At 40.3% G+C, this 22,953-nt stretch overlaps 1 protein-coding gene across 5 annotated transcripts in view; it reads right to left on the bottom strand.

Moving 5' to 3' along the window:
• LOC131219212 (uncharacterized) overlaps positions 1-22,953 on the bottom strand; it is a 114,209-nt gene that overhangs the window by 59,608 nt on the left and 31,648 nt on the right. For 4 of the 5 annotated variants that reach the window (XR_009158052.1, XR_009158053.1, XM_058214227.1 and 1 more), the window contains 2 exons: positions 21,514-21,639; positions 20,753-20,806 (listed from right to left, as the gene is read on the bottom strand). Coding sequence is in view for 3 of the 5 variants with exons in the window: in XM_058214227.1 (XP_058070210.1) it covers positions 20,753-20,806; positions 21,514-21,639 (180 nt within the window). In the remaining 2 variants the exon portion in view is untranslated. The remainder of the gene's footprint in view (positions 1-20,752; positions 20,807-21,513; positions 21,640-22,953) is intronic. The other variant, XM_058214228.1, reaches the window with a different exon arrangement.

The following is a 22,953-nucleotide window of genomic DNA, read 5'->3' as shown; positions in this document are numbered from 1 at the left end:
ACTAGCAATGTAGTGAAAGCAATGAGTATTTTTGTCTTCCTCTTTGAGCCATAGAGCAAGCGACCTCTGCCTCCAATTGATCTCTTCTTGCTTGACTTTGCTCCAGTAATTGGCCATGAGACCTACTCTCAAAAATCCATCCTCATCAAAAAGCGAGCCAAATTCTTCCTTAGCATCCAAAAGTTGAATGGCCAATAGGAGTTTATTTGCCTCAACCTCTACACCATTAAGGAACTCTTTCCTCTAGCAAACCAACTTATCTTTTAAGAGCTTGAGCTTTCGACAAAGGACAAAGTTCAAATTGCCTTAAATGGAGGACCACCAATTATTAATCAGGGAAGGGAAGCCTCCAATTCGAGCCATGATAGGTCAATTCTAAAGGGCTTAGAGCTCCAGCTCTCCTCGACATAGTCCAAAAGGATCAGAATATGATCAAAGATTAGATGACGAAGTCCACGCTAAGAGACCCTAGGAAAGGAATCTAGCCAGCCGGGAGACGCGAGGAATCTGTCGAGGTGAGGGAGGATAGGGGGTAATGACCATTCGACCAGGTGTATTTAACATCTAAAGGGGGGAGATCCACAAGATCATTGATGTCGACCCAGTCAGAGAATAAGTTCATACATTTGGAGGGATGGTCGCCATTCGACTTCTTAAAGGAGAAGCAAATCACATTAAAGTTCCCTTCGAGGCACCAAAGCAAGGACCATCTACTTCTAATCACATTTTAATCATCCCAAAGGAGGTGCCTCAAGGAGGATTTACGAGGGTCGTAAACAGCTGAAAAAACCCACTTAAAGCCAGAAGAAGGGCATTTGAGAACCACGGAAACAAAGAACACTTTGACTAGAGCATTTTCCTTGCCCAGGCCACAAGAATGCCTCCTACTGCTCCAACCTACTTAAGAGAACACTCGATAGGGAACTAATCATCGACCGACTAATAGACTAAAGTTTGGTTTCTTGGAGAGCAAGGATATGCATCTTACACCTACGACACATGTCCTTAACATGAGCTTTTTCCTTCCTACAAACCAAGGCCATAAACATTCCAAGATAAGATCTTCATTGGGAAACTTGTACCACCCTTCTGCCTTTCTTCGACAAAGTGTATCATTGCGGTAACGGTGGGCATAACGATGCCCACCGTTACCGATACAGTTACGGGCAGTATCAACCGTTATGGCCCTGTAACAGCCAATACACCCCCTGTAACTATCTGATTTTATTTTATTTTTTTGTTCTAAAAAATCCGAAAAAAAATATCCATTAAATCTAGAAAATTCTAAATATTCCAAATATGCATTCATTTATAATTTTGAACGTGTTTATAATGATGTAATGGTCCGCTCTTTGGTGAGAAAGTTGTAACAGATGGTTTGATGAATTTATGAACTTGATAGCCTGGAATTGACAGCAAACTCAGAGATTTAATTTTCTAACTAATACCAATGATAGATATATTAAAATGTATTTAATATCAAAATATCTCACATGTGTAGGTGTTTGCTATTATTTTCGATAATTTACTCTACAATTCTACATTACATATATGTCCTTGAGGAGTGTGAGGTGAGTACTTACATAAATTACAATGTTTACTTTATTCTTTTTGAAGTCTTGAACAAGCTAGAGATATCTCCTCTCTTATAATTCTCGTCCTATCATCCTCAAGATATAAAAAGAAACCAAAAAAAGTGTTTGATTTACTCCCCTGCAACTTGATTAAGGATTACTTGATTGGTTGTCAGGGGAGTTATTTTAAGCACAAGTTCAGGAATGCCAAGTGTGTGCTTGGTGAATGTGTGGGTAATGGGTATAGAAATACTTACCTAAAATGTAAATAATGTTTTAAGAAAAATATACTTACCTTAATAAAACAAGAGGACGATTGATCCTATCTAGGCAACGACTCCAACCCCGAGTAAGGATATCTACCAGTGCCCGTACTAGGGCTGTTGTAAATAACTTAGATTTGGATCTGGATATGGATCTTTGTAATCAAATGCAACATGTGGATCAAGAGGACTACTCCAACAGGAATGTGACGAAATAGGCTCCCTATAATCCCATTGGCCTTAAGAATATCCATAATGTCAGGACCATAAGCCTGTTGCTGTTGTTCTAGACCTCCTGGTGATGCACCACTGGAGCCAGCCTCCTCCTATTGTCTATATCATGACTCAATAGACTCATAAGTCTGACCTCGCATGCCCCGTCGATGCCCATCGACCTCGCTATCTGTAGACGATTGTATGTCGATGTGCCGAGCAACACCAGAAGTGGGACCAACATCAGGTGCATCATCACCATCACTACCATGATCATCCGTCTCAGTCTCGCTGCTACTACTGCTCGTACTCTTCTGCTGAGCTAGACTTTGCATGAAATTTGTCCCGCTTTATGGGTCCAACATAGTTGCACAACTCTCTTGTTACGTCATGCGTATTATTGGGTCATCCACTTCCAATTCTTCACTATCCTCTTTTATTTGTTTTTCTCTTACTTCTAACCAAGGAAGAAGTGGGTCGTCCTCCTCATAAATATTGTCCAAGTTTATTGGACAATAGTCTGTGTTACCAGTGGCTGTTGCAGTAATATTCCTATGATGTTATCGCATTCTTAGCCTCATGTTGTAGTGCATGAAGACAAGTCTATCAAACGTCCTAGTTTGCGATCTATTCCTATTCTTTGAATGAACAAGCACAAAACAACTCCAGTTCCTTTTGCAGTTAGAGGATGATGTTGTCTGGCTCAAAACTCTTACCGCAATTTTTTGGAGAGCCTTCGCAGTTCGCACTCTCCCCGAAATTTACCCACCATTCGGCAGGGGACAACCTAGATACTGCATGTTGTGCAAGAGCATCTCCAAAGCTACCATGGCGATTTCCATATATATGCAATTCATTCAACGCCTTTATTTGCATATCTAAGTCAAGCTTTAATCTCTTTACCACATTCTTTAGCCCGACATGAACCTCATTATCCGCAACAAATTATTTGGAATATCTGTATCTAGAATTTAGATAGTAATCTATCGCATGAAGTTCGTGATGGAGTTGTCTTGTCCATCTCTTGTCAATCATCCTCCAGTGGACCTCCCAATTTGAACAATCACGTTGAATTGCCAGCTTTGCCTTATCCATGGCATCGTAAAGCAAGCTCATAGTAGGTGCTTCGTCAATTTCAGCAAGACGGAGTACCCTCATTACTGGCTCCATCACCTTTAGGATCTTTTGGACCTTCTTTCAATATTTATTATCCCTTATGGTCTTCACAACCTCAACTGGTGTCCCTGATGCCTTCTTCCCATGTTTTGTGTTGAGTCAATCTCGAGAAGTGAACATCTCACTCAACTCTCCCCTATACTGGTACAAACTCTCCAGATATATAAAGTTAGTTGCAAATCTAGCCACCACAAGACTATGCAACTCTCTTCCTTTCATACACATCCTCATTATTGCAACTACTTATTTATGATTATAAATAAATGTCACCACTTCTCTTGCCATTTTAACCATTTCCTTAACACTCTCAATACTTTCAATATAAGATCAATACAGTGAGCAGCACATAGTGACCAAAATATATATGGTCTCTTTATCATAAACTTGTGTCCTGTAGCATTATATGTTACTTCATTATCTGTAACAATCTGCATCGCATTTTCCTCTCTAATCCCATCCACCATTTTATCCATTACGGAAAAAATAAAAATAGCATTTTTTATTTCATCAGATGCATCAATTGACTTATGGTACACCGTTCCCAAGCGGCAACACACCATAGTGTTGATCATGTTGCAAATGGTCAGGCCAGTCCAACCATTGCACATGATCGCGCATCCATTGGCCTGCCATATGGGTTTAGAGGTAGTCGTGTATGCTTTCACATCCGCATACTATGCATCTGTCAATTTCCCCCTCATCTCCCTAGCCGTGGGAGCTTCACCTGCTTCTGTTGCTACATCAATTACCACATGAGAATTGGCCGCATTAGGAGGTATGCTGGCATATATAAATAACTTTGTTGTTGCCCTACCCAGCTTCTTAATAGAAGTTTCTCTCCACATTTGTTTAGTTGATTCTTTCCTAAATAGGATCAGATCAATAGAGTCTCATTAGCTCTTCTTCTTTTACATCGACATCCACAGAGGCATTACGTGAAGATGCCTTCCAGGACTACCAAAACATATGTCGTAATCCACCCAATCTATTCCCACTTGCATAATCTATAAAATACACATTCATATGTTCTAATTTGAATAACGCATCATATTCAACCATAACAACAGAGATTCAAAATATATATATATATATATATAAATACCTATTTTTGAAGATTTTTCGAAAAATGGCCCATGGAACTTCGATTCAACAAAATCATTGAAATAACTTGTTTTGATCCTCAAATTCAATGTAAGAGTGGTCGGAATTTGCAATAGAATAGTTTAGGAAAGAATTTAAAAGAGAAAAGTGCCAAAAAATGAGAAAATTTGTAACTTAAAAAGATTTATAAAAATAAAATAAAATAATAAAAAAACACTAGTCATCTTATGATCGTTACGGGGCAATAACGGCCGTTATGGGGGGTAACGACTATTACAGCCCCTATAATGGCTGATCCGAGCCAAAAACTAGAGGGTCACCGTTTCGACCGTCGTATTGCGTAAGGGATTCGTCCGTTAACATTACGTATCGACCGTTACTGCAGATACATAACCGATTTAGTACACCCCGTTCTTCGAACTTCTAGACATAGAACCAACATCGTAGTTGATAAAGGATTTGAGGTTGATGAGCTCCCTCCAGCCTTTTGGGGATTTCTAATTTACCTTCTGAGCCGCCATAGCTCCCATGGCTTCACAAATTGAAACAGCGTTACGTAGTCATCGTCTCGATCTCCAAAAGAGAGCCCAACCAACTTCCCAAACTCAATAAAAGCGTCCTTGATCCATTGGGGGTCCTTACATCTTAATAGAATGGAATGGACTTTGCACAGGAGCACCACCAAGGTCATCGACGAAAAATCACGGCTCGCCACGTGGCCTCGAGCAATAGATCCCCCCGACCGAGGCTGGGTTAAGCTACGTCGGCAACTAGAGATATCTCGCCTTCGATAACAACAAGCTCGAGGGGAGAAGGGCTGTTGTTACATGTCACTAGGAGGGGGGGCCAATTGCATTATTTAATTACTTAACGTCTCAACATGTGGATGGATGGATAGCTAAGAAAAGTGATCTAAGATCAGCACCATTCATCACCCAGCCAAAGGGGAGACCACGTGACTAGGAAGAAACAGTTGGGATCGAAGTAAGGACAACTGGGCTAAGGCCACATGTGGTGGAATGGAGCACATGTCCCTAGAGCTGGGCATCAGTCCTGATCGGATCGGATTAGGTATAACTCGATCCTATCCGAATTTCCAATGGTTAGACCCGAACCCAATCCGATCCAAGACCGAATCCGGGTCACCTGATTCGAACAGACCCGATGTTTGGTTGACAGTTACCCGAACCAAGTCCACCTCGGTCAGGAAAACCGAGCCGGATCGAATTAGGTACGATTCGAACAGTATGAATTAAATCAAATTGTTTCATATGGTGTGGTCTAAGTTAACCTTTAATATATCTCCTTTTTGTGCTCAATGACTAAAATAATATTTCAAAATAGATAAACGGCTTAGATGAAATATATACATCAAGGTGGGCCCCACATGGCTCTGAAAGAACATTCAATTTCCGTGTATACATTTTTATTTAACTTTTAAAGTTACTTGCTCCTCACAAAACCGTTTACTTGCTTTTCACACAAGCACGGGTGAATTCGAATTGTGTATCCATGTTAGCGAGTTCTGTGGATCTGATCATGGGGTAGGTGTTATATCCAAACCGTTCATCCATTTGGCAAGCTCGTCTTAAGGCTTGAGACGAAAAATAAGACAGATCTAACTATCAAGTGGACCACACGAATGGTTTAACAGTGAAAATCATTCTTTGCTGCTATTTGTGGTGTGGTCCAGATGATCTTTGGATATTATTCATTTTTTGAATAATGATCTATAAAAATATATGAACGGTGTAGATATAATAAATACATCACTGTGGGGCCCATATAACTTTGATCTCCTTTGAACCGTTCGTACAACTCGGAGCTCGAGGAGCGTCAGACTCGTCTTTGCGGACGGGATTGTGTACTACCCCTGCCCGTCTCTGGCTTCGAACGGAGAGGTCTGTGAGAGGGCCCACAGTGATGTATCTGTACATCCAAACCGTCAATCTCTTTTCTCATATTATTTTAAGGCATGAACACAAAAATGCGGAATATCCAACGTTTAAGTGGACCACACCAAATGATAAGCTTGGTTGCATTAAAATGCACAAAGGATTAAATGTCAGTTGCATTAAATGCAAGATTCATCGGTGGTGTGCCCCATTTGATCATTGGATCTGCCTCATTTTTGTTATGATGCTTTAAAATAATCTGAGAAAAGGGATAGACGGTTTGGATTTACAGATACGTCACGATGGGCCCACCCACAGAACTGCCCGTTGGACGGGCTGGGGTAGTACGCAATCCGCGTCCCGTCGTTGCACGCCACGTACCTAGCTAGTTCCAGCTAGCCTAGGCTACGGCAGCAGCTGAATGGTGTGGTGTGAGGCCTCTGACGGAAAACAGTAGTGGTGTCGGTGATCTGTGGGCCCCACCATGATATATGTATTTCATCGATGCCGTTCATCTATTTTTACAGATTATTTAAAAGCTTGATACAAAATATTAGAGGGATAAAAGTCTCGGGTGGACCACACCACAGGAAACCAATAATGATTGGATATCCTCCATTAAATTCCTCCTAAGGCTCCGGATCGAGTCAGATCTGATCGGATCGGATCCTTTCGGATCAGGTTTCGGACCGGATCTGTCCGGATTGACGAAGACTTGATCCTGATCCAAAAACCATTCGGATCTGAAATATCTAAATCGATCCGCACCGATCCAAACCATCGGTTCGGTTAGAATCGGGTCGGATCAGGTCTAATCGGGTCGGATCCACCGGATCGGACCTTTTTTGCCCAACTCTACATGTCCCCTAACCTACCTCCTATGGGAGGAACGACACTACATGGGAGCAACAGCTCAACAGTGATCCATCGCCTGTGGTGGGCATAGCGTCACTAGAACCGGCAAGCCAGTGCCTCTCTGGCCATTTAAAACGAACTAGCTACCTAAAACACCCTCTCCCGGAACCTCCAACCGCACCAGAATCTCAAGACAGTTTTCCCCCACCGAGATAGGAATCCTGGATGGTGACTTACTGGCGAGTGGAAACCAATGTTAACAATACATTGAATGGCAAAGTTCGAGTATTTTTCAGCGTAAACACTAAAAAATATGGTTAAAATCCAATCATAAAATGCCAAAATACCAAAAAGTCGAAGACATTCATTTGGGTGTAATATGATTTTACTTGAGAAGTTCAAGACCAATTCAAATACATACATAAACATATATACACACACATACATACATATACACACAAACACACAAACATGCGCGCGCGCGCACACACACACACACATACATAAAGAGATTAATTGTCAAACCAAATATTGAAATCACGCCTATACAATATATATATATATATATATATATATATATATATATATATATATATATATATAAAGGCATCAATTGTCAAACCTAATATTGAATTTATGGAATATAAAATTTACAAGTTCAAATCAAATCATCAAATATAAGTAAGTTGCACCATAATGTTTGGATACTCCAAAAATCAAGCCTATACAATCATTAAGTGGGCCACACCATAGAAAACAATGGACAACCACCCAAAACCTCCAAATTTACAGTGGCCCACCTTGGTTGGATCAGCCTAAATTTTGGGGTGTCTAAATTTCATGGTGGGGCGACAACTTAGAAAACAATGAGCATCCACCTGAAAACCTCCAAATTAATGTGGTGGCCCACAAGATGGCTAGATCAGCCTCATCTTTAAGGGTACAACTTTCATGGTGGATCAACCCTATTGGACAAGTTGGATTTCATACAAATTACACACACCATAGTGGGACCCACCCACCACCCTTATAGAATATGCTTATGCATAGCACAATGACTTCTCAAGGAATCGGATCCAACACGTGTCGCCAGCCAATGGGGCCACATGCTAAGATGGTCTTATGATTTGAACCATCCATATTCTAGATTATCATCATCGTCACCTAAGCCTTATCCCAACTAATTGGGGTTAGCTACATGAATCCTTTTCCACCATTCTACTCTATCGAGGGCCATAACTTCAATAAGTCATCATCTTTTTTTTTTCTTGTAACTACCTCAAGCCACGTCCTTTTGAGCCTTCCCCTAGTCTTTTTAGAGCCTTTAACTTGCACCAACTCACTCCTTTTAACCAGCACAGTTATTGGTCATCGTTGCACATGAACAAACCATCTAGTGTACTTTCCCTCATCTTGTTACAACTTACATATTGGTGTTACTCCCATCTTCCTTTGAATGTATTCATTTCTAATTATACCTTCCTCATCTTCGCCAGAGGTGGGCATCGAGCCGAGTCGAGTCGAGGTGGGCCAAGCTCGACTCGGCTTGTCCATGCTGTACTTGAGTTCGAGCTCGCTCGAGCTCAACATTGAAGCTTGGCTTGTTTGTCAAAGCTGTCGAGTTGAGTTCGAGTCGAGCTAGTGGTTCGAGTCGAGTCGAGCTCGAGCTTGTTCATATCATCATATGTTAACTTATTAAATTTTTGGCTAAAAAATACAAATTAAATGTCTCATATGCTAACGCCACATTACTAAGAGATAAACCTCTAGATACTATCAGTATCATACCACAAAACCATATTTTGTCCTCAACAATCAACATCAACATCAATTCGAAAGAGTTAAAATATATCAAAAATTATAAAACCGTTCATGAAAAAAAATTTAAGCTTTCCTTCCTTCAAGCATTCTGGCCCACGTTTTCAATTCCATTGTCCTCTTCATACTCTTCAGCATCGAAACTGGTACCGCCCCAAACTGTATGCAACCAATCTTGCGTACATATCAGTGCTTCAACTGTATTAGAGGCAAGTGAGCTTCGATACTTGCTAACTATCCTGCTCCCAGTGTTAAAAGTTAATTCTGATGCCACGGTCGAAATTGGAATTGATAAAATGTCTCATGCCATCAACGAAAGTGTAGGTATTCACAAGCTCGAGACTTCCACCATTGCAAAACATCGAAATCATTATCTTGTATCCTTATGACCGGTTCCTTTAGATACTTGTCCACTTCGGATTCAATTTTCTGCATCTCCATTTCTTCTTCGTCTAAAAAACAAAGTCACGAAGTCGCTCGCCCGCAGTCCGCAGTTTAAGAAGTACCTATTGCACTTGATGTTTCGGCCGAATTATCAACATATGATGCAAACAGCTCTTCAATTGCAGCATTAATAATGGCGGTCTCCGCTGAAACTCTTTCGGAACTGGAATAAAGGGATCTGAAAACAAATCTAACCATTGTCATCTTGTATCGTGGATCCAGAACAACTGCAATGGCCATTAACAAGTGGCATTCAGCCCAATACTAATCAAATTTCAACTGCATTTCTAGAGCCATCGCTTTTAAAAATTTTGGACCATCAGCAGCACATTTTTTTAGATCGTTCATAATGAAAATAATTTCAAGAAGAAATTGATTTGCCGTGGGATACTTATTTCCTAAAAAAATCTTCGTGCGGTTGTAAAAAACTTTGAGAAACTAATGAACATCTTCAACTTTCTTCCAGTCTTCAACACTTGGCACGTACGCATACATTTTATTGTGCGCCGCAAGTTCAGGGAATGCAACTTTAACTTGTAAAGCCGTATCCAACATTTTATAAGTAGAATTCTAGCGAGTGCAGACATCTAACTTCAACTGTTGTTTAGGTTTCAAATCCAAACGTTTGATTATATCATTCCACGTACTCAGTCTTGAAGGTGACCCCCTTATATATTTAACGCTATCTCGTATGTTTGCAATCGTTGAATCAATTGCTTTCAGCCCTTCTTGCACAATCAAGTTGAGTATGTGAGCACAACATCTAACTTGAAATATTTTACCTTCGAAGAATAAATTTCCAGTAGCCTTGAACTGAGTATGTAAGAAAGAAATCAAAGTATAGTCGGACGAGGCATTATCTAAAGTAATTGAAGAAATTTTCTTTTCAATGCCCCACTCAACAAGACAGTTGTAAATGCAATCGGACAATACCACACCGGTATGAGGGGGAACGTGGCAGAAGTTTAAAATCCTCTTTTGTAGTTCCCAATCCGCATCAACGAAGTGTGCGGTCAATGACATATATCCCTTTCTCTGATTCGAGGCCGTCCACATATCCGAAGTAACTTATTCTGGATACGGATTCTAGGAGAGCTTTCAAGTTAGCTTTCTCAACAGCATACATCTTCATGCACTCTCTTTTCACAGCAGATCGAGAGGCCTTCTCACATCTGGGATTTAGAAATTTACAAAATCCCATGAAAACCTTGCTTTCTACCATGCTGAATGGCTTCTCATTGACTATCACTAACCTCGCAAACCACTCATTCAGTTTATTCGAATCATACTTATACATTGAGAGTGCAGCTTTAGAGTCGTCATCTTCAGAAATAGTAAATGAAAGCAGTTGCTAGACTCCACCCTTCAATATTCTTGGTCTTTTCACACATTTATCCAGATGCCTCTAATAGTAAGTTGTAAAAGAACCAGAATGCTTGCTGTAAAGAGTTTTACAAAACTTGCATATAATCTTGACTAAACCATCTGGTTGTGTGATCTCATCAAAAGATTCTCATATCGCCGATCTTTTTTTCCCTTTCACAGAACCTGAAGCTGTTTCAACTTTATTCTCTAATTTTTCTTCATCCATGGCAAAAGGAGAATTGATTGACACACCAAGGCCAGGAGTACTTGGGTTTTCTTCAGTAGTCATCTAAAAATCAAAAGATGACAAGGGTAAGGTAAGATCAGGGCTTTTATAGGTTGAAGGAAATAGTCAACGACATTTATACATATATATAAATATATAATACAAAGAATATCGGGCCCCTCCATAAACTGCAAGACACAAGTTTCTCAAATAGTCCCCTAATAAATAAATCCACCGGGATACGTACATATACATAACTATAAATTGTCCATAATGGTTTCAAATTTTGTTTACTAATTGTTTCTAAATATCTTATTCCTACTTGTCTCTATCTAGAAGTGCTAATTATCTTTAACCCATTCGGTAACATACCAATTTGCTTTAATACACCAACTAAATAGCTGATGTATGGTACACTAGCCAATTTGCTTCGGCAACATACATACACACACGTCAATCTATTTTGACAGCTACTTTTAAGGGAAAAAAAAAAAAATTGATACAGACACAAATCTTGATCGACCATGTCACAGGAAATAGTTGTGATTGAATCCCCACCATTAAATACTTCATGGGGCCACCGGAATATTTTTCCATCCAACCTGTTGATAAGGTCACAACGACCTGGACGAAGATACCACACCAATATCAACTTGATTCAAAACTTTTGTGGCCCACCGATAAGTTTTTAATGGTTGATTGCAAGTATTTCCTTTATTACAGTTCATTAAGATTTGGATCTTCTTCAGTTTTGGGATTAGGACTTAAAATGAGTTTTCAAAATGGATGGACGGCCTAGATATAAGTCAAATTCATTAAGGTGGGCCACACAGTCAGGGATCCAACTCACCTCGGGGGATCACGAAGCCGCGCCAGCGCTCGGGCGGGGCAGTACGGAATCCACGTCCCCTCAGTTATGGGAACAGATTGGCCACTCCCCCTACCACCATCTAATGGCTGTGATCGGTGCTCTGTGGGCCCCAACATGATGTATGTGTTTCATCCATGCCGTCCATCTATTTTTCCAGATCATTTTATGGTATGAGACAAAAATTGAGGCATATCCAAATCTCAAGTGGAACACATTACAGGAAACAGTGTTGAATGAGCGTTGACCATTAAAAACCTTTTGGGGGCCATAAAAGTTTTGGATCAATCTGATCTCTGTTTTTTCCATTCATCTGGACCTGTATGACCTAATCAACAGATTGAATTTCAAATAAAAAGTACATTGGGCCTTAAGAGGATTTTTATTGTGGATATCCAATCACTATTGTTTTCCTGTGGTGTGGTCTACCTGAGATTTATATCCCTATCATTTTTTAGATCAATCCCTAAAATGATCTATAAAAATGGATGAACGGAATGGATTAAACACATACATCATGGTGGGGCCCATAGAGCATCGACCACTAGCCATGAGGCTGGTGGCAGGGGGAGTAGCCAATCCGTTTCCAGAAATCAGGGCGCGAATTAGATACTGACAAGGCCAGTAGACAAATCGCTACTGAAGTGACGTCACCAAGCTATTTGGACCCCACCATGATGCATGTGTTGTATCCATACCGTCCATTCATTTGGAGAGATCGTTTTATGCCATGAGAAAAAGAATGAGATAGATCTAAAGTTCAACTGGACCCCACCATAGAAAACTGTGGGGACAGTGACATCCACCATTCAAAACTTCTTAGGGGTCACAGAAGTTTCCGATCAAGCTGATATTTTTGTTTTCACTTCATCTATCTCTATGTTAACTTATGAATAGTTTGGATCTCAAAAATACATCATGGTGGACACTACATGTGTTTCAACGGTGGGTGTGACTGCTCCCATGGTTTTCTGTGGTGAGTCCACTTTAACTTTAGATATATCTCATTCTTTTCCTCATGCCATAAAACGATCTCTACACATGGTTGGACAGTATGGATACAACACACGCATCATGGTGGGGTCCACAGAGCTTGGTGAGTATCTAATCCGCGTCCAATCAGAAATCAACCGTACAGCCACGTGTTCGAAGGGGAGTGCAAATCAACCATAGTAGGCGATTCGCGCGAATCCCTTTAGTTCTGAACTTCGATTGTGATTAATGACATTGAAGGCAGCATGTGGAGGGCGATAAGCATCAGAGAAAAATTATAGGAAAATAAAAAAGAAATCCCTTCTGACAAGAAAAGAAAAACTCGATTCTTCTTCAAAAAAAAATAATAATAATTAATTTCTATTTTCAGCACTGCTCATCTTTCACAAGTTTGTCGTTCCTTGCTCCTCGTTTCTTCTTTCTTTTCTTTCGGAAGAGAAAAGAAAGAGACAAATCGATTTCTCAAAGAAGCAGCAGAAGAAGAAAGAAGCATATATTCTCTTTCATTTTCTTGGAGAAATGCAGAAGAAACAGATCTGGGCAGTGGGCACTCACCCTGTTGGGATTGGGCGAGGCTGCTCTGGTTCGCTCGGCGAGATCAGGTGGTGGGTGGTGGTCCAGTGGAGTGCTAGCCGTGCGGGCAGCGTGCTGGTGGTGGTGGTCTGGTGGATTGTTGTTGTTGGTCGGGCGGGCGGGCAATGGCTGGGTGGGGTAGAGAAAGAGAAGAAAGGGAAAGGGAGAAAAGGAAAGGGCATGCGGGTAGGGTTGGCCGTAGGGTTTAACATATATATATATATATATATATATATATATATATATATATATATATATATATATATTTAACTTTAAAATTTTTAATATAGTTATTACTAATCGAGCCGAGTCGAACTCAAGTTCGAGCTTCGAGTCGAGTTGAGTCGAGTTAAAATGCCCCCTAGTCGAACTCGGCTAGAACTCAACTCGAGCTACAAAATATTAGCTTGACTCAGCCCAAGTCGGCCATTCAAGCCGAGTCAATCCGAGCTTACTCGAGCCGAGTCGAGCGAGTTAATCGAGCTAGCTCGACTCGTGAACAGCTCTAATCTTCACACTCATCCATCTCACCACCTCATTTCAGCTACAGTGATCCGATGAACGTATGTTCCTTAACTACCCGATATTCTGTCACATGAAGCAATGCCAGTCTTATAGTTGCTCTATAAAATTTCCCCTTTAGATACTGCCACAAATAAGCTACTGACCCATAATCAAACTTCAGTGACAATCCTAACATTGATATTTGAAGTTGAATAAGAGCCATTCAAAATCCTCTTGTCAATGTTCTAAATTCATCTCCAAAGTGATGGTTGAAATCATCCGTTTAGTGTAAGATTCTTGGCCCATGTACCATAGATTCAACAACATGAACGGTCCCAATCTTCTCTCCACTCAGCATGTGGGCCCCAGTGATTGGCAAAACATATTCAATACTGAGCCGCAAGTCGCAACTCACAAGAGAGGTTGCAGGCCCTTCCATTCAGAAAAAGTTTAATACTTTAGTAGGGCGTGATGGGTGGTACTCAAGCACTTAAATATATCATGCATATTATACAATTAATACTAATTAAACTATCCAAATTATGGGCATAATTTTATATGTGTTATGTACCACAAATCATGCTTATTTGATATCTAACCATGGATTTGTGGACATTCATTGGATAGTTAGAATAAACTCCAATGGTACTGTTTCAAACAAGTGTGTCCTTCAATCAGCAGGATTTTTCAACAAGTCTAGTTTCATACTACACTAAGAAATGGTGGTTTCATAACCTCTCACAGATTTCCCTTCTAGAAAAATTCCAATACTCTGGCGGAGAGTGATATGAGCCATACAAAGGCACATCAAAATTGCATACATCACATAAAAGTGATTCAACTTATTCCCAATTTAGATATATCATGTCACAAAATATCATCGGAGTTGCGAAATTTATTGGACAGTTAGAAATGAGAACTCCAATGGTCCTATTTTAACAAACATGCATCCATCAATCAGAGGATTTTTCAATAAGTCTAATTTTCATACTGTGACTTAGAAACAGTGAGTTCCACAGTTTAGGAGGTTCAAGATGAGTTAATAGTTTCCACATGTTTGATTTTTAAGAGCCTATGTATCAAGTGTCACACTATGCTAGAGTATCATATAAATTAAGCTCTTGTAGTCATAGAGTGTTTCAATACTCTGGCAGTGTATGAAGAGCAATACACAGGCACATACAAATTGCATACATGACATAAAAGTAATTCAAACACTGGATGGTGATTTCCAGTTTATTTCTACCACGTACCAAAAATTATAAATGGATGTTGAGATTGATGAGTGGCAAGACAAGGAAGGATAAAATTAGAAATGAACGAGTTCAATGGAACTGCGGAGTAGCACCCAATAGGTACTAAGGTGACGAAATGTAGACTTAGATGGTTTGATCATGTGCAGCGGAGACCAAGAACTGCATCGATTAGGAATGAGTAGGTGCTAGTTGAAGGCTCTAAAAGGGCAAGAGCAAGGCCCAAAACGATGTGAATGGAGGAAGTGAGAAAAGACATGACGACCTATGACTAACTGAAGGTCTGGCCCTTGATGGAGTGGAATTGCGAAATAGGATTCATGTAAACAACCCCAAGTAATTGGGATAAGGCTTAGATGATAATGTACCAAAAATAATTATGCTTATCTAACTATCTAACTATCAAATTTGTGGACATTATTGGACACTTAAAAATGAAAGATCCAATGGTCCTATTTGAACAAACAAGTGTCCATGAATCAGTGGTTAGGATTGCTCGATCAATCTGAATTTAGAACAGTGGCTTAAAACAGTGGGTTTCACAAGTTTTAGACAGTTTAATAACAGTTAATATATACTGTGTCCACAATTTGAGTGTTGAGTATCAAGCGTCATACTTTGACATAGTATAAAGTCCTTTTCACCTTTTTTTTTCTTTTTCTTTTTGCAACACCCACAGTGCCCCCATTTGCTGGACTAGAGAAGGAGATACAAGGAAAGGGGGGGGAGTATGCAATCAAAGGTCGGGTCTATTGCAGGATGACGACAACATACTATATTATATTATATTATATTATATTATATTATATATATATATAGAGAGAGAGAGAGGGAGAGGGAGAACAATACTTTTATTGAAAAGCCGCAAAAGCGGACAAAGAATACAACCCCCAGTCGACAAAATCAAGAAAGAGAGTCGCCAACGGTGGCCTTTACATAAACCGCCCATCTAGACACTAAATTCTTTACTCAGAACCTCCCCTATACACACATTCTCATTCCTAATCATCGCCCTTTCCGTGCTCCCCAAAGCACCCAACAAACACCCATTAAAAGCAGACGCCATTTAGCCTTCCCGATTTACCAACTCTGATAGAGTATAAAGCCCTTTCACCTTTTTTTTCTTTTTCTTTTGGCAACAGCCACAGTGCCCCCATTTGTTGGACTGGAGAAGGAGATATGATGGGGGAAAGTATGCAATCAAAGGTCAGGTCTATTGTGGGATGACGACAACATATTATATTATATTATATCATATTGACAGATAACAATAATTTTATTGAAAAGCCACAAAAGCGGACAAAGAATACAACCCCCAGTCGACAAAATCAAGAAAGAGAGTCGTCAATGGTGGCCTTTAAATAAACTGCCCAGCTAGACACTAAATTCGTAACTTTACTTAGAACCTCCCCTGTACACACATTCTTATTCCTAATCATCGCCCATTCCATACTCGCCAAAGCACCCAACAAACACCCATTAAAAGCATATGATATGCCATTTAGCCTTCCCGATTTACCAAGTCCACACCCCCCCAACCCCCCCCCCCCCCCCAAAAAAAGGAGGCATACTAACAAACAAACAAACAAACACAAATTTTGGCATAACCCAATCAATTTGCATATCATTGAAGAAGTGGTTCCAAATTGAGCAAGCGAGGGGGCATTGGATGAAAAGGTGATTAATCAACTCTCCATATGCCATGCACATTAGGCAGATATTTAGAATAACCAACGATCTCCTCAATAAGTTGTCCACCGTGAGAACTCTTCCCCTACCAAGGAGCCAAACGAAAACAGCAACCCTTGGAGGAGTGCCATAGAACCAAAAATGGAAAGGATGGGGCGGGCCAAACTGAGAAGGGGTCTCCGATACCAAAAGAAACAAAGACTTTACCATACACTTCCCCGACCGATATCTCAACCAATACATTGAGTCTTCTTCAGTAATCATCGGCCTAACATTGTTGAGAAGGTTCATGAGATCAATGAACTCATCAAAATCACCATCCAGCAAGTTCCTTCAGCAAGGGAGGGTCCAAACAATCAAACCCTCAACTATGCAAAAGCACTCCGCCACCGGGACAAATATGTCCAGCGCGAGACGAGCGATCCTTGGGAACTGAGATTGGATCGCATGCTCATTACACCAAGGATCCATCCAAAAGCGAATTTGATTACCTCTACCAAGCTTGTAGGAGATCCCTCGTCTAACCAAATGCTCGGTGTTCACTATCGCTCTCCAAACTGTCAACGCTCTATACAGCGAATGATGCCTCACGAACCAACTGCCCACTTGGGTACCATATTTTTCTACTATCCCTCGTCTCCAAAGCCTGTCTTCCTCCACCCCAAACCGCCAAATCCATTTCCGAAGAAGGGCCACATTCATATCCCTCAATGGCTTAATGTCAACCCCGCCCTAAATAACAAGTTTACAAACCTCATCCCACCTTAGAAGATGAAATTTCCTTTTATCACTATCACCTTCTCAGCGTGTCAAATAACCACTTGCTCCAAAAGCTCGAGCCGTTAGGATGGTGTATCAATGTATATCAAGGAACTTTAACACTCCCTCACACGTACAGGTGGAGCTCTGCACGAGAACATACTGAGCAAGGTGGAGGGACACTCACACTATAAACAGGCCAGGCTTGATTCTCCTGGCCCCCCGTTGGAGAATATATTACAGAGGCATATTTGTTACCCCAGTATTCGAACACTTGACCTTCCGCTCTGATACCATGTCAAATAACCACTTGCTCTTAAAGCTTGAGCCGTTAGAGGATAGTGTATCAATGCATATCAAGGGAATTTAACACGAGAAATTTCTTCTCAACTTGTCTAGCTTGTCCAGCACTGACTTGGGGCACTTGAACAAGGAAATAAATAGGCACATTAGAGAAAGTTGCCTTTAAGAGATTGCTTTCACCTCTTCTCCTGGGCCTGTGGGATGCAGGGGCACACTCGGGGTGGGCGGCCCCCGGAACCCATTTGATTTGGGGCACGTGTGAGGCAAGTAGCTCGTGTGAGGTGGAACCCATGTGATTTGGGGACCACGAGGGAGTGGAACACATGAATTTAGGACCCATGAGGAGGGGCTTTCACCTCTTCTCCTGAGGACGGCATCTCTAGATCAGACGCAACATTTATATAAATCCCAATAAAGTCTAGGTTGTCCAACCGAGGTCTAACCCATTGCTCTTCTGAAAGTAAAGACTTATAATAGGAGATAATAGCATGGCTAATCTTTTCCTTTTCCGAGGTACGAACGCCATCAATCAAAAGAGACAAAATCTTGTTAACTCAGGCTCTAGCAATGGCGATACTATGGAAGAAATGGATATTTTTATCTCATGTTGTAAGCCAAAACACCCTCAATCTCTAACGCCACTTAATTTCCCCCTCCTTCGCCCAATTTGCTAATGCTAGCAACAAATCCTCCTGCTTCTGATTGCCTTTGGGAGAGAGTCTGCCATCTTCTTGCAACAAGTCAAGCATGCCATACTGTCAAATTCTTGTTCCCTTTTACCAAGAACATCTCTCTTCCAGTCCTTAAGCTTTTCTTTCAACGGCTTGAGCTTTCTGTAAATTTTGAATCCTACAAATCCCTCAACTTCAAAGGAGGCCCACCAATCCACCACAATCTGCTCAAACCTTTCAATTTCCAGCCAGGCTGCTTCAAACCTAAAAGGATTTGGGGCCCCAGTTTTCTTCGGTAACTTCAAGGACAATAGGGCGATGATCCAACACCCTCAACTTCAAAGGAGGCCCACCAATCCACCACAATCTGCTCAAACCTTTCAATTTCCAGCCAGGCTGCTTCAAACCTAAAAGGATTTGGGGCCCCAGTTTTCTTCGGTAACTTCAAGGACAATAGGGCGATGATCCAACACAATTCTAGGGAGACCCTGCTGACTAATGAGGGCAAACAAACATAACAACGTATTATATAAGAATATGCATAAATCAAGTGTTCTTGATGTCTTATACATCTCAAAGGAAAAATATGGTAATTAACTATATTGTTCAAAGCATACATCCTACGAGATGTTTTTCTTTAAAAAGGTAAATACACGTATAATACGTGTATTATACAGGTATTTGCTAACTATAGGGACAACATAAATCCAAAGCTCATGAATCCCTACTACATCCCTGTGCAACTGTGCACCCTGTAAAATAGCCTTGTAGTACAGTAAAAGCCATAGGTAACCATGCCCTCATGGAAAGTACAAGAGGTGGAGGAAATAAACTAAAACTGCAATGATAACACTAAACAAGGCTAGTGTTCTTATTCGATATGAGGATATTATCAATTCCACACATTAAGCAAAACAAACCAAATAAAAACAAAAAACAAGTCATGCTGACGTACGAGAACCGGCATAGTTCCATAGTACACAACAAAAAGCACAGAAGCAGCATCCTAGTTGATGTTGGTAGAGGGGAGACCACCAACTCCATTGTTCCACAATTGCATGGCACAAAAATTATTACTCAAAGAGGAATTATAGGATACTCAACTCGAAGCTTTGCACATTAAGCTCAGGCCTTCAATTCTGATAACGGGATGCATGGTTCAATAATCCACACCATTGGTATGCTACATACTACTTTGCATGGACCATGCCCCAAAACTCTCCCATTGGAAGATCATAATCACAAATATTGGGCACTTTTTCAATTGAATGTGGACCAAGGTGTGCCATAACAGTAATGGTGGCCACAATGGCCACCACCATTACCGTTACATTACGCTACAGGTCATAACAGCTGTTACATATCCCGTAACGGTCGTTACGGTCTCTTTTTTTTTTGAAAAAAAAAAAAACCTGTATCAGCCCCATAACAGACCGTTACATGGGCCGTAATGATCATTACAGGACCGATAGGGATCATTTTTTCTGTAACGGCTGTAACGCATAACGGTTGGCACCATTACTGTAACGTAATGGCCGTTACAGCACTGTGGGTTTGCTCCCTATAGGTGTGGGTTCGACTCCCCTCCTCGGCATTACCCGATACACGTGGTTGCGCGTATCTGCAGGGAATAGTCTCACCTCAAAAGGGGCGGGAACACCCTGTGTCGTGAAAAAAAAAAAAAAAACACCATGATGAGGACCATTTCTGTATTCCTCTACAGTCTACTTGTAGACCACAACTCGAGTGGTTAGCATTGTGAGCTACAGGGCATAGTCCACAAGTGGTGGCATGCAACAGACAAATGATCTGGACTACTGGACCATGGGCCCCACTTGTCGGACTAAAAACCTGAGAATAACATTGAGCCTCAGGTTCCAACAACCTTAAGCTGTGAGAGCAAACATGAAAACCACTGTGCCATCAACAGATTATGTTTCATCACGAGAAGTATTTTCAGCAATAAAAGTTACAGATAGAAGACATTTTTTTTTGGGCATACGCACTCACACACGCCCATGCACTCATACCACAAAGGGTGCTTGAACCCATGACCTCATGTTGAAACTCTTGTGAGTCTACCACTGAGCCATAGGGTCGCAGGCCAGATAGAAGACTTGGTATTTTTCTAACCATGCAGTCCTTATGCCACAAAAGAAATATTTTGATTGATTTAAAACTTCAAATTGGGTGTATGACAATTTCATACCACCTCTATGTCTTCCGTCTTTAGCTCATTTGATGCTTCTGACGCCAGCTTTCCCTGCACAGATGATTGATGTAGAATTAGAAGTCGAAACCTGTACAACAGATGAGAACAGGAAGCAATTTTGCAGTGGCTAACAGAATGATCATGGCTTGTACAGAAATATCAGGAGTCACAGTTTTCAAAGGCACTGTAAAATCAAGGGGGGAAACATGCTAAAAAGCACCTTCATTGGTTTACAAGGGTTAGTATTTATGGCTTACGAAATCAACGAGGCACTTACAATTTTTACAAATTGTCAAAAGCGTAGCTCTATGACTGTCCGATCATAACATACACTGACAACTTTCAATGTGAAAATCGTGACTCCAAGTATGTTTCAGCTATTCCAGGACCAGACAAAAGGGAAGAATGGTGGGTAGACAGAGCTATATCTGAACTTACTTACCAGATGGAATAAAACTCCGCATATCAATAAGGGAAAGAAAATGAAAAGGCATGTACAGGTTCTATAGGCATCCAGATTTACGAACCCAAATTATATTTTCTTTTAATGAATAAAGATCAAAGTTCGTTGAAAAAAAAAATGTGGAAAGGATATTTATGAAAGAGGATTTTGTAGGGACTAGAGACTAAAAAATTGGGAAGATATCACAGTCATGGAAATGGTAAAACAGTTACTTCTGAACGAATGGTGCAACATCTTCACAACCATGGAAACCCACATGCAATTTTGATGGTTTTGCAGATTCTTCTTTAATTACCTCACCAGATTTGGTTGTAATTTCTGAACTCCCAATAACATTGGACTTCTTCCGAAACTTGCCAGCATTCAAGTATGCCATTGATGATCGAAGCTGCACAACTGCATGAATAGGATTCAGGTATAACTGCAAGGCAGAAGAAAAACCCTCTTACATAAATTAGCAATAAAACCTGCAATGAACTGGGAAGATATATTTTTTAGTGACAGTAGCATAACTGAAAACACTTGTGTAATTTTAAGACCCTAGGATTCAGAATATCCTTATCAATAATTCAGCTGAGAACCATATCTTCAACCAATTCAAAAGATCGAGTACATTAACATTGTAGGTAGGGACACCATAGACTTGAGTGCATGCACCAAGCACCAGAAACTAATAAATTAATGACCATATAACACCTCGAATTTTAGTTAACCTCAATGCAGTACTAATGAAGGTGAATCCATAATATGTATAAATATTTGTTTTAAGCAACCAATAATCTATATATCAATGAGAGATAAACTACATATTAGAAACATATACCACAATGTTGACAACATAATACAATAACCAAAACCAAGCAGTTAAGTAGATTTTCACATAGCCTAAAGAATTAAACCCATAACATAAAGAACTAAACGGGGAACCCCGGCTATATGGGGTACTCATGCGTGAACGTATGTATATATGAGATTCAAAGGAATTGCATGAAGGATAACTATGATGTCCTACAAGATAAGAACATTTCAAACATCATCTCACGGAGAAACTTCAGGAACTCGAGGATTTAAGATAATCTTATGCATCTCCTGAAGAAAAGTTTATTGCTAGAGATGTGGAAGACGAAGAATTCTGCATTGGACTTCCAATGTTTCCTCTTCAAAGTCTTTCTCAGAAGCCCTTGGAAGTACAAGAGATGGGATCCCACCTTGTGCCTATGCTTAGGGGCTTGTTCTGCAGAGGATCACAACCTCTTGTTCAACCACTAGGGCCAATAAAATTCCTGCCCTCAATCACCTTCGTTTTAAATGTCATTTCTTTTTTTTCTTTTTTTTTAACCCATTTACTTTTAAAGCTTACTAAAGGTCATCCGCTGTTAAAATATGAACTATTTGGTACCTTTTAAGAGACAGAAGAAAGTTGGGGATTTTCATATTAAAAAATAAATAGAAAAAAGACATGTTTTTGTTGCTCGAAAATCAAATGCCGTTTTTTCCATCGTGATTCTACATTGAAATAAGTAGAAAAAACACAAAGTAGTCAAAGATTCTTGTCTCTAGCTTTTTTTAGGGTAAATATATTGAAAGAAACTTAATATTTGTCTTTTTCTTCTACTTCTTTCTCTGCTATAGAATTATTTGGATTCTTAAAGATTCCTTGAATATCTTTTTGGGTAAATATCTTGAAAGAGACCTCATATTTGTCTTTTCCTTTGAGTTTTCTTCTTTGCTCTAG

The sequence above is a fragment of the Magnolia sinica genome, chromosome 11, assembly GCF_029962835.1.
Source record: "Magnolia sinica isolate HGM2019 chromosome 11, MsV1, whole genome shotgun sequence".
Taxonomy (NCBI): Eukaryota; Viridiplantae; Streptophyta; class Magnoliopsida; order Magnoliales; family Magnoliaceae; genus Magnolia; species Magnolia sinica.
The sequence above is the reverse complement of the archived record's forward strand: the minus strand, read 5'-3'. Positions and strand labels throughout refer to the sequence as shown.